General features: G+C 40.7%; 1 protein-coding gene and 1 pseudogene across 2 annotated transcripts in view; one reads left to right on the forward strand and one right to left on the reverse strand.

Moving 5' to 3' along the window:
• Positions 1-16165, reverse strand: part of PIBF1 (progesterone immunomodulatory binding factor 1) — a 243766-nt gene that overhangs the window by 227016 nt on the left and 585 nt on the right. For both annotated transcript variants that reach the window (XM_062195303.1, XM_062195302.1), the window contains exons 2-4: positions 15173-15472; positions 5510-5610; positions 808-1006 (exon numbers count right to left, since the gene is read on the reverse strand). In XM_062195303.1, the coding sequence (XP_062051287.1) occupies positions 808-1006; positions 5510-5610; positions 15173-15424 (552 nt within the window). In that variant the 5' untranslated portion in view covers positions 15425-15472. The remainder of the gene's footprint in view (positions 1-807; positions 1007-5509; positions 5611-15172; positions 15473-16165) is intronic.
• Positions 4691-4840, forward strand: LOC133762597 (U2 spliceosomal RNA; annotated as a pseudogene).

A 16165-nucleotide genomic window follows, 5' to 3' on the forward strand; every position in this document is an offset into this window, starting at 1 on the left:
ATTGTTCAGTGGCATTTTCTGATGGCTACATGATATATGATATCATTGGTCCTAAGTTTAATAGACTGTATTTTTACGTATTCTGTTTTTAAATAAATCTCTGTTTTAATTTCTAATATAGTAAATACTGATATAGCTTTTTGGAGTCCTGAATAATTTTTAGAGTGTAAAGCGATATGACACCAAACAATTTGAGAACACTGACACAAATTAATCCTGAATTTATAATTATATAATACCTTTCTGAGTAATGTTTCTTCTTCCATTTATCTTTTTTTTAAAGATTAACCAACATTGCAAGAATCTGAACTATGTATTGACATATCACACTGTACCCACTAAGTATGTATAATTATGTGTCAAATAGAAAATTATTTTAAAAAAAGAACCTTTGCCAATCTCTTCCCACAAAGCTTTTCAGCATCTTATCCCTTTTATAATCATATCAGCTCTGCTCTGCCTCACTATCCCGAACAAATCCCTGGAAACAACGAATCTGTTGTTCATCTCCAAAAGGTTTCAATCTGAGAGCATGACAAGCCACTAGCTTATGATAAAATCAGTCATTTCTATGGATTATGCAGTCATAAGTTCAGAGCCCAATTTATTGCTTGACTTTGGAGATCAAAGGTCAAGAGCCTTTAAAAGTTGGTGCTATGAATGCCACTCAATAACTTTAGATTATGGCCACAGAATAATTTGTCAGTTGGGTTCTTAAAAAATAATGGCTACTACATCTATGGCAAATTTTAGTCTAACAGTATGTAGTTCTTTCCTTCTTTTTTTTAGGTAAAACAAGACACTTACAGATACATATTCCGGAATAGAAAGCTGATCTTCAGGAAAAGCTTTTAGTTTCGTATATTGCTCATCTGTTAACTCAATGTCACGCAGGTTTCGACGAATATCTCCAGCTTTCTCTCGTAGCTGAAGATTTGTCTCTTCTAGCTGTTTCTGTCTCACTAAAATGGTTTCCATTTCTTGTTTCATTAGTTCTTGATATTTTCTATATTAGGAGGGAATTTATGGCAACCATTAAAAATATTTTCTCACAGTTCCCTACTTATAGTAACAAAATTAGGAAATAAGAAGCCCATTAGTATTTTTGGCTCCACTTAAATGTTTATTTACTTAACCAGTTAAATATCAAGTGACAATTTCATACAAATTATTAAATGTGTAGGCATATAAATAAACAGAAAATTGATAAATAATTTTTAAAATTCAAATTATAAAATCATATATTACTTCTGCATAAAATTCATTATAAAATCATATATTACTTTCATACATCTGTTCCAGATTCTACTGATTAATTTTCATTTTTCCTTTATTCTTGTACATCAAGGAATATCTCTCGAAGATGGCAACAGTTAACTACCATAAATTATCTGTTATGGTTTCAACAGGATTTGGCTCATGCAGATGTTTAAATCAAAGCCCTACGTTAATGGTTAATGGGTTAATATTAGTGGATTAGGCAGGCTTTATCTAATTATGGTATCTGGGAGGCGGGTCTAGTGGGAGTTCTTTAGGTTCCTGGATACTTAGCCTCAGAAGACCATTCCCACGAGAGGCTTGGTTATATAACATGAGTGCACTCGCTGTCTCTTCTGCTTCCTGGCTTGTCATGTGACTATTCCTCCATACAGGCTCCACCATTGCCAGCCTCTGCTAGATGCAAGGCTAATGCAGTCACCAGACTGTGGACTGTGAACCTCTGAACTACAAGCCAAAAAAAAACTTCTTGCCTACTTGGCACCTCTCAGGTATTTTAGTTCTAATGAAAAGCTGTTTAACACAGTATTCACCCACCCAATGAGGCCATGAAAACAGCAATCTACAAAAATTCATCATTCTCAAAAAACCACATGTAGCCAATATTGCTGTTATTAGTTGCCTACCAAAAGATTTTAATCCAATCTTCCCCTTTCCCTAGGATATCAGTCCCATCAACAGGTAAGTGTGCTATTACTACTATAAACAGAAACACAACTCTTTTTTTTTTTTTTTTTTTAATTTTTGACAGGCAGAGTGGACAGTGAGAGAGAGAGAGACAGAGAGAAAGGTCTTCCTTTGCCGTTGGTTCACCCTCTAATGGCCGCCGCGGTAGCGCGCTGCGGCCGGCGCACCGCGCTGTTCCGATGGCAGGAGCCAGGTGCTTATCCTGGTCTCCCATGGGGTGCAGAGCCCAAACACTTGGGCCATCCTCCACTGCACTCCCTGGCCACAGCAGAGAGCTGGCCTGGAAGAGGGGCAACCGGGACAGGATCGGTGCCCCGACCGGGACTAGAACCCGGTGTGCCGGCGCCGCAAGGCGGAGGATTAGCCTGTTGAGCCACGGCGCCGGCCAGAAACACAACTCTTGACCCCTTTGTTTTTCCTCTTGGAGAAAAACATCTCTGTGCGCACTCTCTCTTCTTACAGACATAGAGGAGCAAGGTACTGAAATCTCTGTCTCTCTCTCTCTCTCTCTCTCTCTCTCTCATCTTTTCCCCTCCTGTACCACTCTATTCCTATTCTGGCCCACGTGTGTGTGTGTGTGTGTGTGATTTCCTCACCTTTTTAATAAACTTTACCACTTTGTAAAAAAAAAAAAAAAAAGAAAAGAAAAACAAAAACAGCTGAAATGTTATCTATATTCGCTGTCTCCAATTTATCCTTCCACCCCATGCCAACTAGGTTTTTACCCTCTCTATTGAAATCTAAAACTCATCAATAACATCCAGAATGCTAAGGATCAATTCTTAGATCTCCCCATTCATGACAGAATGACAGCACTTGATACACTGATCTTTCCTTCCTTCAACTCAACTGTCTTCCAAGGCACCAAACTCTTCTCTCTTTTCATCTTTCTCCTCTCTTACTCTGACACCTTCTCAATCTCTTTTGAGTCAGTGTTGGAATATCTACTCCTCTTCTCAGTCTATATTCATTTCCTTAGGTAATTCATCCAGCCTCATAACTTAAATATTGTCCACATCCTACTGACTCCCCCATTTGTACTTCAGGTGCAACTTTTCACATCTCTGGATAGATTTCTAAGACAACTCTAATTTAACACATCTCAAATGGAACTTCTGGTCTTGACTTACAAACCCTTTCTACTGTGGTTTCTCCTATCTTAGTTAACAACACTCCAGTTTTTTCAGTAATTCAACCGAAATATGTTAGTGCAATCCTTGACTCTTCATTTTTTCTTTTTTTAAAAAGATTTATTATTTATTTGAAAGGTAGAGTTAAAGAGAGGCAGAGGAAAGAGAGAGAGAGAGAGAGAGAGAGAGAGAGAATCTTCTATCCTCTCATTCACTCCCCAGATGGCTGCAACGGCTGGAGCTGCAATGATCCAAAGCCAGGAGGCAGGACCTGCTTCCAGGTCTCCCATGTGGGTGCAGGGGCCCAAGGACTTGGGCCATCTTCTACTGCTTTCCCAGGCCATAGCAGAGAGCTGGATCGGAAGTGGAGCAGCCAGAACTTGAACAGGTGCCCATAGGGATGCCAGCACTGCAGGTGGCAGCTTTACCAACTACGCCACAGCGCTGGCCCCCATTTTCTATTAAATCCCACACCTAATCTGTAAAGACATACTATCAACTCTACTTTCAAAATATATTTGGAACCTAACACTTTTTACCACCATCACCCAGTGACAGCATTATTCCAACAGCCTCCTAACTGTTCTCTCAGCAGCATTACTCAATCTGATGAATGTCTAAAACATTACAGCACACCTATAATCAAAGGTAGTGGTTCTCAAACTGTTGTCCTGGACCAGCAACATCAGCAACACTCAGGAAGCTGGCAGAAATGCAAAACTCAGGACTCACCCAAATCAGAACTTCTGAGAGTGGGACCCAGTAATCTTTTTTAACAAGTCCTTCAAGTGTTTCTGATAGATGTTAAAGTTTAAGATCCACTAATTCATTGTGACAATGGCTAATAATTGGCCAGGTTAATTTTTAAAATATTTACTTATTTATGACAAGACCCATGTGGCCCACCCAATCTTGGACTGTGAATCATATACTGAAATAAACCTCCCTCCCTTCATAATTACCCTGTGTTAGATATTACGTCATAGTGATGCAATGCTAACACAATTTTGCTCATAATTTCCAAACACAATTTCTTTAAAATAGCAGAGACACATAGGAAGATCTGAGAAGACAGTTTTAATAGATTTGATTTTTTTGTCCACAATCTTCAAACCTACTTGCTTACACTTAATTTGATGATTTACTTATTTATTTTTTGACAGGCAGAGTTAGTGAGAGAGAGAGACAGAGAGAAAGGTCTTCCTTCCACTGGTTCATTCCCCAAATGGCCGCCATGGTCGGTGCTGCGCCGATCCGAAACCAGGAGCCAGGTGCTTCCTCCTGATCTCCCATGGGGTGCAGGGCCCAAGCACTTGGGCCATCCTCCACTGCATTCCCGGGCCACAGCAGAGAGCTGGACTGGAAGAGGAGCAATCAGGACAGAATCTGGCGCCCCAACCGGGACTAGAACCTGGAGTGCCGGCGCTGCAGGCAGAGGATTAGCCTAGTGAGCCGTGGCGCCAGCCTAATTTGATGATTTTTAAAATCACTTACTTTTCTTGAATCTTTCTCAAAGAATCCATTGATAGTTTTTAAAGAAACAGCATATCTTTTTGTATTTATAGTTCATTGTTTATTAAACTTTAATTAAACTAATCGTTTCTCGGCCTTTTGGCTAAGATCAAGTGTAGTTTTAATTAAATACATAAATATAATATGGAACTTGGCATAGGTGTATTTGAAAGTAAACAATGGGCCACAGGCGCCGGCACCCCGGGTTCTAGTCCCGGTTGGGGCGCCAGATTCTGTCCTGGTTGCTCCTCTTCCAGTCCAGCTCTCTGCTGTGGCCCGGGAATGCAGTGGAGGATGGCCCAAGTGCTTGGGCCCTGCACCCGCATGGGAGACTAGGAGAAGCACCTGGCTCCTGGCTTCAGATCAGCATGGTGTGCCAGCCGCAGCGGCCATTAGGGGGTGAACCAACGGAAAAAGGAAGACCTTTCTCTTTCTTTCTCTCTTTCTGTCTCTCTCTCTTGCTGTCCACTACGCCTGTCAAAAAAAGTAAACAATGTTCTCCAGCTGAGTTGGAGAAAGTATACAGGCATAATGTGGAAGCTAAGAGAAAGTTCAATGTTCCATGGGACTCAGTATGTTTTATAAGGTAAATGAAGAAAGGTTAATCCAGATAGCAAGTTAAGTAGTAGTGAATCTAGAGCGCCTCCTTCGTCACTTTCTGGTTTACTTCTATTGACCAATGTTTTTTACTTATCAATGACTTGCTGAAAGGATGTTGAATTCTGACTTTTTACATTTTGTGTACTGTATCAAGTAATATATTATTATGGCCTGGATGTGAAAATAACTTTTATCTTAAACTTGAAACTTCTCTATTTTAGTTTACAACAGTATGCATAAACAGGTAATGAAGCTACTTTAATTGTTAAATAAATACAGTTGCTTTTTTAAGTTTTTCTTACCTGGCATCCTTCTGCTGAAAAGTTAATTGGCTATCTAATCTCAATGTTAGTAGCTGCTTCTGGTGAAGTGCATCATTAAGTTTTTCTTCCAATTCTTCAATCTTAAAAAAGAAAAAAGTAAATCATATATTCAATTTTCAAATTTACCATAAAGAAAAACCTTTAGTTTAAAAAATAAAAATTTTAAGGGGCCAGCGCTGTAGCACAGAAGCTTAAGCTGCCACCAAGTAATGGTGGCATCCTATATGAGTGCTGGTAAGCAGTGGAAGATGGACCAAGTACTCAGGCTCCTGATGCTACCCAAGTGGGAGACCCAGATGGAGCTCCAGGATCTTGTCTTTGGCCTGGCCCAGCCCTGGCTGTTGCAGACATTTGGGGAGTGAGCCAGTGGTTGGAAGATCTCTGTCTTTCTGTCTCTGTAACTCTGACTTCAAATAAATTTTTTTTTTTTTAAATTTTTGACAGGCAGAGTGGACAGTGAGAGAGAGAGACAGAGAGAAAGGTCTTCCTTTGCCGTTGGTTCACCCTCCAATGGCCACCGCAGTTGGCGCGCTGCGACCGGCGCACCGCGCTGATCTGATGGCAGGAGCCAGGTGCATCTCCTGGTCTCCCATGGGGTGCAGGGCCCAAGCACTTGGACCATCCTCCACTGCACTCCCTGACCACAGCAGAGAGCTGGCCTGGAAGAGGGGCAACCGGGACAGAATCCGGTGCCCCGACCGGGACTAGAACCCAGTGTGCCAGCGCCGCAAGGCGGAGGATTAGCCTAGTGAGCCGCAGCGGCGGCTAAAATAAATACATTTTTAAAAATGATTGTTTAAGGCCGGCACCGTGGCTTAACAGGCTAATCCTCCGCCTTGCAGTGCCGGCACACCGGGTTCTAGTCCCGGTTGGGGCGCTGGATTCTATCCTGGTTGCCCCTCTTCCAGGCCAGCTCTCTGCTACGGCCCGGGAAGGCAGTGGAGGATGGCCCAAGTGCTTGGGCCCTGCACCCCATGGGAGACCGGGAGAAGCGCCTGGCTCCTGCCTTCGGATCAGCACGATGCGCCGGCCACAGCGGCCATTGGAGGGTGAACCAACGGCAAAGGAAGACCTTTCCCTCTGTTTCTCTTTCACTATCCACTCTGCCTGTCAAAAAAATAAAAAATGGTTGTTTAAAAAAATTCTAAAGACTTAGTTTTTCTTTTTTGCAATTGTTGTGTTCACTAAGTTCAATGTGTGCTCATACTTCAGCTTGAAACTATTGCTCAGAAATGCTTTTTTTTTTTTTTTAAACTATTTCTTTTCCTTAACCCATGCTGAGAAGCTACTGACAACTGGAATTTCATGCTGGTGGCCTGCCCATTTAATTATCTGCAGGCCAGATGATTGTTTGGATTCTAGTACCGTGAATCCAACCACTGTAAGTTTTCAATTGACTATCATACAGGTAATGCTACCAACATTCAAAATGAAATAAAAAAAGCAAGCATACATAATCTTGTATTCCTTGTATCTTCTGGTATCAAAAATAAAACAAACAAAAAAACAAAAACCTGAGTCATATTTGATATGCTTAGTTCTCATTTACTGCTTTTTGTGATTGGACACCAATTGTTTTGTTAAATTTGTTTCATTAAGTAGCTGTCAAAACAGTACCATGCTCTGGAATATCCACCAAGGAGACTTGAGTTAGACCTCTATCATCTTTTGCCTAGGCTATTACAATAGCTTCCTCCTTGGTTTCCCTGCCTATAGTTTTGCCAATCTCCAAATCCATCTTTCTTTATCTTACCTTTAAAACAAATTATCAGAAGTATATTTCCCTAGTTCTAATTCCACCACAGAATCTCACTGACTTCAGAATAAATTCTGAACTTTGTGGCACAGTGCACTAGTTCTTCTTGATCTGGCCCTTACCAATCACTTCTTTCTTTACTGGATTAAAGAATAACCTCAGCTCTAGTCATAACAGGTGCTTGCCATTCCCCAAATGCATTGCGCTTTGTTTTAAACCTCTATCTGCTTTTAGTTTATTGAGAAACGTTCTTAGTTACTCCTTTTCAATTCAGGAAATTCTTGTTAGCCCGTGAGGCCCTTTAGTTGTATTTAATAGCCAATCTTTAACCCTCGTGTGTTTCATAGACAGATAAATTGTCATGGACTCTCCCATAAACTCCAATTGACAATTCAATTTAGGAATCTCAAAGAAATCTAAAATCTAACATGTTAAAAACAGAACTTCTATTTTCTCTTCCAGATCAGTTTTATCCCATCCTTCCATTTATCAATGAATGGTTCCAGTTGATAAAGCCAAAAATTTGGGAGTCTTACATCAGACAATAGCCGATAACTACCTTCTGCTTCTGCCTTATCCCTTGCTCTATTCCTTCAGGTTCATTTTGGATATAAAATCTTGATATGTAACTCCAACTGCCTAAAATCTGACAATGATTTTTCTTACTATGTAAACTAAAGACAGAGTTTACAATGGTGCAAAGCCAAATGCAGGTCTTGTGCTGTTTCTATATAGCCCAAGGGCTAAGAATGAGCTTAGATTTTTAAAAGTCCTTTAAAGAAAAAACAAGAATAATATGTGATAGACAATTAATGTGGCCAGCAAAGCATAAGATATTTACTGCCTAGCCCTTTATAAAAAATGTTTGCTGATTCTTTATCTAAAGTAAAACAAACTCCATTGCATTGGGCAAGGTAATGTGCTTTTTTTTTTTTTTTTTTTTTTTTTTTTCAATTTTAAGGAATTTGGGGCCAGTGCTGTGGCATGGCAGGTAAAGCTGTCACCTGCAGTGCCAGCATCCCTTATGGGTGCTGGTTCAAGTCTCAGCTGCTCGACTTCCAATCCAGCTCTCTGCTATGGCCTGGGAAAGCAGTAGAGGATGGCCCAAGTTCTTAGGCCCCTGCACCTGCGTGGGAGACCCGGAAAAAGCTCTTGGCTTCAGCTCTGGCTGTTGCAGCCATCTGGGGAGTGAACCAGCAGATAGAAGATCTCTCTCTCTGTCTCCCTCTCTCTCTCTCCCTCTGCCTCTGCCTCTCTGTGACTCTGCCTTTCAAATAAGTAAATAAATCTTAAAAAAAAAAGAATTAAAAAAATTTTAAGGAATTTATTAATTAGACTCTCAGGGTCTCAGCAAACACATGCTAATTAATACAACAAAATTCACATCAATTCTCATGTTAATATGATACTAAGACAAAAAGAATTGATTCCCCGTAGTTCACACAGTTCTAAGAATATAATGATACTTCCATCCCTCTCTCTTAGTTTTTGAGATAACATATTTTTAATTTACATGACAGTCAAAGGTTCAATGCTCCACTAAATAAAGAGTTCAGCAAGTAAAAAGTACAAAGACTCTAGTTTTACTGGAATATAGGCAAGGGCTATAAATAATCAACTGAAAAGATGACCATTTCACTCGTCATAAATTTTAAATTAATCACAGATTCTGAAAACTATAGTAGCACATCACTTTTAACCATTCGTTTGACAAAGATATAAAATAAGATTTGACAAAACTATATTTGCAGCAGTACTGATACACACAAAGGCATTTCTTTTCTGGTTTTTTTTTTCCTAAGTGACTTTCACATGCTCTTGAGGATATCTTGTTGAATTTTTTTTTGATCAAGACTTTCACTTGAATATAGTCTCTGTAAAAAGGGGACTCCCATAGTTATTTCTATAACCCCAGCAATAGTTCTTATTCAATGTATTAAATCAATAAAAAATATAAAACAACCACACTACTCAAAATTCTTATTTTGAAAATCAAGAATAATGTTATCACTTGCTAAGGAACTTTTTTTTTTTAAGGTTTCAAGTTTTACAATTTCAACTAACTTCTCAATTAAGTCTGCTAGCTCAGTGTCAACCTGGGAAGACAACCTCTTTCATCTATAATGTAATAAGGAACCCACAGATCTGAAACACGGGATAAACAGAATAAGGTTTTGGCATTTGAAAACCGACAGATAAGAGTGAAGAGGAAAGGAACAAAGAAAGAGTATGGAAAGGGATTTAGGTAGCAATGGATGGGGACTAAAGTATAAGCTGGCAATTCTGTAGTATCAGGAGGTTTGGACTAAGAGGCTACACTTTTTTTTTTTTTTAAAGATATATTAATTTATTTGAAAGCCAGAGTTACAGAGAGAGAGGGAGTGATGGAGAGAGATCTTCCATGTGGTGGTTTACTCCCCTGATGGCCACCATGGCCTTGGTTAGGCCAGGCTTAAGCTAGAAGTTAGAAGCTCCATCTGGGTATCCCAGGTGGGAATCAGGGGCCCCCGACCACTTGGATTATCTTCCTCTGCTTTCCCAGGGGAGGTGGCATGGGAAGGTGGATAGGAAGTGGAGCAGCCAGGACACGAACCGGCACCCATATGGGATGCCAGCATTGCAGGTAGCTGCTTTACCTGTTACACCATTATGCTGGCCCTGAGTAGCTACACTTTAATTTCTCCTGGTTTTCTGAATGGGAAGTGGAAATCAATGCTTTTTCAGTTTTCTTGGACCTGTTTATTTTTGGTTTTAGACATGGAGAAATCAAATCAACTTGGTCAAGACGTTCAGAGTAATTTAAACTACAGGGGCCAGAGCTGTGTTGCAGCAGGATAAGACACCTTCTGCAATGCTGGCATACAAATGGGTACAGGTTCGAGACCCGCTGCTCTGCTTCTGATTCAGCTCCCATGTGAGAGACCCAGATGGAATTCTGGGCTCCTGGTTTCAACCTGGCCCAGTCCTAGCTGTGGCAAGAATTGGGAGAATGAACTAGTGGATGGAAGATCTCTCTCTGTCTTTCTGTCTTTTAAATATAATGAAAACAAATAAACAAAAGTTTAAAAATTACAGGAACACAGAAATATGTAATGCTCATGAGGTCTAGAGGCCAGTTCTACAGTGGTGGTAAAAAGTTGTAGGCAGCCAGGATGCCTATCACTGTGGGAGTGGACGGATGTATCATTACAAGCACATAGAGAATTAAGGTGGAAAAAAAGGATTAGATGCACACACAGTCACAAAGGATTTAAAAATGAGTACTGGATAGAAAAAAGAGATGAAGTTTAAAACAAATATGATTTGGCCAGCGCCGTGACTTAACAGGCTAATCCTCCGCCTTGCGGCGCCAGGCACACTGGGTTCTAGTCCTGGTTGGGGCGCTGGACTCTATCCCGGTTGCCCCTCTTCCAGGCCAGCTCTCTGCTATGGCCCAGGAAGGCAGTGGAGGATGGCCCAAGTGCTTGGGCCCTGCACCCGCATGGGAGACCAGGAGAAGCACCTGGCTCCTGGCTTCGGATCAGCGTGATGCGCTGGCCGCAGCGGCCATTGGAGGGTGTTCCAACGGCAAAAAGGAAGACCTTCCTCTCTGTCAAAAAAAAAAAAAAAAAAGAAAAAAGAAAAAACCAAATAGGATCCATCATTTACATAAAATAAAAATTAATATAAATTCTCAAGATTACATGCAAACTAAAGGATTAACACTGGAATAGTTGCATAGAGGGGAAACAGGAATAAGGCAGTAACAAAAATAAATATATTAAAAAACCTAGTGGCCTTGCAAGAATCAATGATTTTGTGTCATAAACCCAGGAATAATATTGATTCAATTTTCTATGCTTGTTGTACAACTAGAAAACGATTGTGGGGTGGTGGTGGGGGGGGCGGCACTGTGGTACAGCAGGTTAATGCCCTGCCCTGAAGCACTGGAATGCCACATGGGTGCTGGTTCAAGAGTCCTTGGACCCCTGCACCCGCATGGGAGACCCAGAGGAAACTTCTGGCTCCTGGCTTCAGACCAGCACAGCTCTGGCTGTTATGGCCAATTGGGGAGTGAACCAGCAGATGGAACACCTCTCTCTTTCTCTCTCTGCCTCTCCTCTCTTTGTAACTTTGATTTTCAAGTAAATAAATAAATCTTAAAAAAAAAGAAAAAAAAAAGAAAACCATTAGTGGAGGGGCCGGTGCTGTGGCACATCAGGTTAATGCCCTGGCCTGAAGCACTGGCATCCCACAGGGTCACTAGTTCGAGACCCGACTGCTCCACTTCCGGTCCAGCTCTCTGCTATGGCCTGGGAGAGCAGAAGATGGCCCAAATCCTTGGGCCCCTGCACTTATGTGAGAGACCCGGAAGAAGTTCCTGGCTCCTGGCTTCTGATCGGCGCAGCTCTGGCAGTTGCAGCCAATTGGCCTATTGGGGAGGGAACCATCAGATGGAAGACCTTTCTCTCTCTCTCTCTCTGCCTCTCCTCTCTCTGTGTAACTCTGACTTTCAAATAAATAAATAAATCTAAAAAAAAAAAAATGCAAAGCATTATGGGGCTGGCACCGTTGTGCAGTAGGTTAATCCTCTGCTTGCAGCACCGGCATCCAATATAGTCGGGTCTAGTCCCGGCTGCTCCACTTCTAATCCAGCTCTCTCCTATGGCCTGGGAAAGCAGTGGAAGATGGCCCAAGTCCTTGGGCCCTTGCACCCACATGGGAGACCAGGAAGAAGTGCCTGGCTCCTGGCTTTGGATCAGTGCAGCTCTGGCCATTGTAGCCATTTGGGGAGTGAACCAGCAGAAGGAAGTCCTTTCTCTCTGTCTCTCCCTCTCACTGTAACTCTCTCTCTCAAATAAAATAAATAAAAAATCTTATAGAAAAAATAAAACCATTACAACAAACTATACTAAGCCCCATGGGGGTACAAAAACAACAGTATAGTGCTGATAAAGTACAGCTACAAATATATCACAGTAATAATATGTAAATAAGCAAATTTTTATTATATACCAGGCATGTAAGAGCTTGTATGCATTGATTGATTTAATCCTCTCAAGAAACCCAAGTAAATATTATCATTATTTTACAAGAAATCGGGGGATAAAAAAATTTATGGGATTTATACAAGGTACTGATAAAGCTGGGATTAACCCAAACTTTGTATACTTAGAACTCTGGCTATGATCCATTACACTATGGAATCTCTCATGAATCAGTCACCATTTCTGTAATCAAAGCTTACACTTAAAAAGAGGGGAAGACATTCATAACCAAGCATAATGCCAAGTGGAAAACAAGTTGTTGCCAAACAAAATTTAAGTCAGGATACGGCACACAACCAGCATGGAATGAAATACATGTTGAACGAATGGGTGGATGACGGAATGGGAGAGTACCTTCAGACTTCTTCAATGACTTGTATTACAGATTTTGAGAGATGGAAATACTGAGCCAGCAACAATGTAGAATCCCTTTGAGGAGTAAAGGGAATTTGAGTAAAGGACTAGGGATGGGAAATGCCTGGCTACATTGATAAAATATCAAGCGACCTTGTCTAGGGGTGGTGACTATACAGGGCACCTAACAGAAAGTGTTTGGAGATTCACTTGCACAAAGAATGGGCTTTAGACTTTCTGGGTCTGAATTCCACCCGGCTCCCTCACTTCTGTCTGTCCTGAATGACTTGAGTAGGCTATTAACGACCTGCTGGCTTTGTTTCATTAAGAGCAAAATGAGTTTCAGCCATTTATTTAAGAAACAGTTGAGCGAGCCTGGGGCCAGCATGGTGGCATAGCAGTGCCGGCATCCTATACGGGTGCTGGTTTGAGTCCTGGCTGCTCCACTTCCGATCCACCTCTTTGCTGTGGCCTGGGAAAGCAGTAGAAGATGGCCGAAGTCCTTGGGCCCCTGCACCCAGAAGAAACTCCTGGCTTCTGCTTTCGGATCGGACTGGCGCAGCTCCGGCAGTTGTGGCCAACTGGGAAGAGAACCAGAGGATGAAAGACCTCTCTCTCTCTCTCTGCCTCGTCTCTCTCTGTGTAACTCTGACTTTCAAGTAAATAAATAAATCTTTTAAAAAAGAAATATTTGAGCACTTACTATATATATATATATATATATATATATATATATATATATACATTTTTAAAGATTCTAAGTGCTGGAGATACAGAAGTGAATACAAATACATTCCTTTCAGTGCACTTCAGTCTATTAGAAAGACAAATACCAGTCAGTCAGTCCTATGGACATATGGATGAGGCACAGAAAATAAAGGGGGTGAAAAAAATGAGAATACCATTTTAGTTGATAATAAAAACAGCTAATATCCGTTGTACTTTTAAAAATTAATTTATTTATTTGAAAGAGTTACGGAAAGAGAGTGAGAGATCTTCCATGTGCAGCTTCACTCCCCAGATAGCTGCCATGTCCAGAGGTAGGCCAGGCTGAAGCCAGGAGCCAGAAGCTTCATCTGGATCTCCCACATTGGTGGCAGTGGCCCAAGTCCTTGGGCCATCCTGCACTGCTTTTTCCAGGCCATTAGCAGAGAGCTGGATCTGAAGTGGAGCAGCTCGGACACAAAATGGCACCCATATGGGATGGTGGCATTGTAGGCAGTGGCTTTACCCACTAAGCCATGGTGTGAGGCCCCTACTGCATGTTTATTGCTTTTGTCCTCTCAGAATTCATGTATTGAAATTCAATACTAATATGATAATAATAGGAGATGAGGTCATTTAGGCGGATGATTAAAATATATTGGTGGAACCCTATCAGTGTGAACAGTGGTACCCTTATAAAGAAACTAAGTATCTGATAGCAACCCATTTTATTCTATTAGTTCATTGAAATATGATGGATCAGGAAGACTCTTATCCTATCACCACCACACACACTCAAAAAGCATCTGAAAATCAAAGAGTTGTTGTGAGGCTTAAATGAGACAACTCAATGAAAAGCTCTCCAAACAGTGTCTGGCCCAGCATCAGCACTCCATAAACATTAGCTATTATTGTAGATTTTTAAATTTACCCAAACAACTTCTTCATCTCATCAAGATCTTGAGATTTTGGACACTTTCGTACTTTCCTAGAGAGAATAGGTATTTCCTCAAGATTTGTTTTCTTACGGCAGAACTCTGAGTTATGTTAATTTGTACAGGCAGGAGCTAGAATGGGAGATAAATGTGTAACTGAAACAACAAAATGGGGAGGTCAAAAGCTGGGACCAAGAGCAAAGATGGAGGGTTCACCATTGCAAAGAACAGTTTTTCCCAGAAACCTAAGTATTAATATCAAACTGACTCTTGTCTTTCTGAAATCACCATCTTTTTCTTATAGCTAGTGACAACTTTACCAGGTCTTACATAAAACTATCTGTAAACAACCACACAAGGTAGAAAAACAAGGACTTAGACCATCTCATTTGCATAGCAAAACCACTGGCTATAGACAACTGTAATTTATACTCTTACACAGTAACTCTCAAATAGACAAGACACAGTAACTAGCAAATAGAAAGGTACCAAAGAAACCAAATCTCCAGGGCAAAGCACAATACAGATTCAATAATATAATCATGATCTCGATTCTCGCTCTCAAACTAGGCACCATCAACTTTAGTTCTCAATGAAGCAGAAAATCCCTTGGGCAGAAAATATACCTAAGAATATATATCTCACACACACTAGATTTTTTAAGTGGAGCACACAGAAATAATTCATCCCTGCCCACCTTTAAATCATTCCACCTGTCAATACTCAAATTATTTAAAGGTCTTCCCAGACAAGAAATATAAATGTTATCATTTCAAGTTCAGACAACATAAAAACTTCATCCTTACTCATCTGCTGTTTAAAGACAGTAAATCATATAGAACACAAAATTTTCATCTGATCTTACCTTTGTAAGATAATCTACTTTCAAATTGTCAATCATCATATTTTTCTGCGATAGCTCTATTTTCAGCAACTGAATATTATGAAGCAATTCTTTGCGTTCAATTAGCTGCCTGGTGATTTTGATTTTACCCTCTCGCTCTTCTGATGAGGAAATATCATCTGTAGGAACTGTTGTTTCTAAACTAATGTCTTCAGACTCCAGAGAACTAGAAATATTCACTTTTTTTGACTCCTTAGAAATTTTTCGAGACATTTTTTTTAATTATGGGTCAGTTTTCTTCTCTAATTCTCTTTCAATCTTCTGTAGAGAAAAAAAAAACAACTAAAGAGTAGTGCAACATTAGCTCTAGAAAACACAGACAGCATAGAGTGTATTAAGGAGACAATAAGGATTTCTTAAATAATTATTAGGCAATTTGGAGAACTTCAAACCTAGGGCAGTAAATTACTGCTCAAATCAACATACACCCAATAAATCCTACTATGAACTCAGTCCTTTGATGAAACAAATAAAAAACACCCCACAGTTCCTGGCAGCAGGAATCACCTCTTGAGGAGGCAAAGAAATGTGCAAGTAAAGCATTAAGCGCAACAGCACCCCAAAATGTCACTCAGAAAAGCAATGCATACTCAGAGGAATCACTTCTTCCTTGGTCAGAAGAAGGTAACACAGAGGTAGCTTGGCACAGGCATAGTCACAGGGGATATGCAGCAGGTATTCAGGCTGGTACAGGAGTGGAGCAGGTGGGAAACAACAGAGTCTGCAGTCAGGGTAGGGCCAAGTTTGCAGCTGAATAGTGACTCCCACCCCCTACACCCACACAAGAAAAGATTAAGACTGTGCAGGGACTTAAATACCACAATGGATTCGGATTTTATTCTACAGGCAATGAGGCATCGCTGGAGCGTTTTAAAACAGGGAAGCACTAAGACAAAAACATTCTCACACACGAGCTAGATAACAGAATGTAAACAAGGGAGTAGAAGAGAAAAC

Source organism: Lepus europaeus, chromosome 6, assembly GCF_033115175.1.
Source record: "Lepus europaeus isolate LE1 chromosome 6, mLepTim1.pri, whole genome shotgun sequence".
In the NCBI taxonomy this organism is placed as follows: domain Eukaryota; kingdom Metazoa; phylum Chordata; class Mammalia; order Lagomorpha; family Leporidae; genus Lepus; species Lepus europaeus.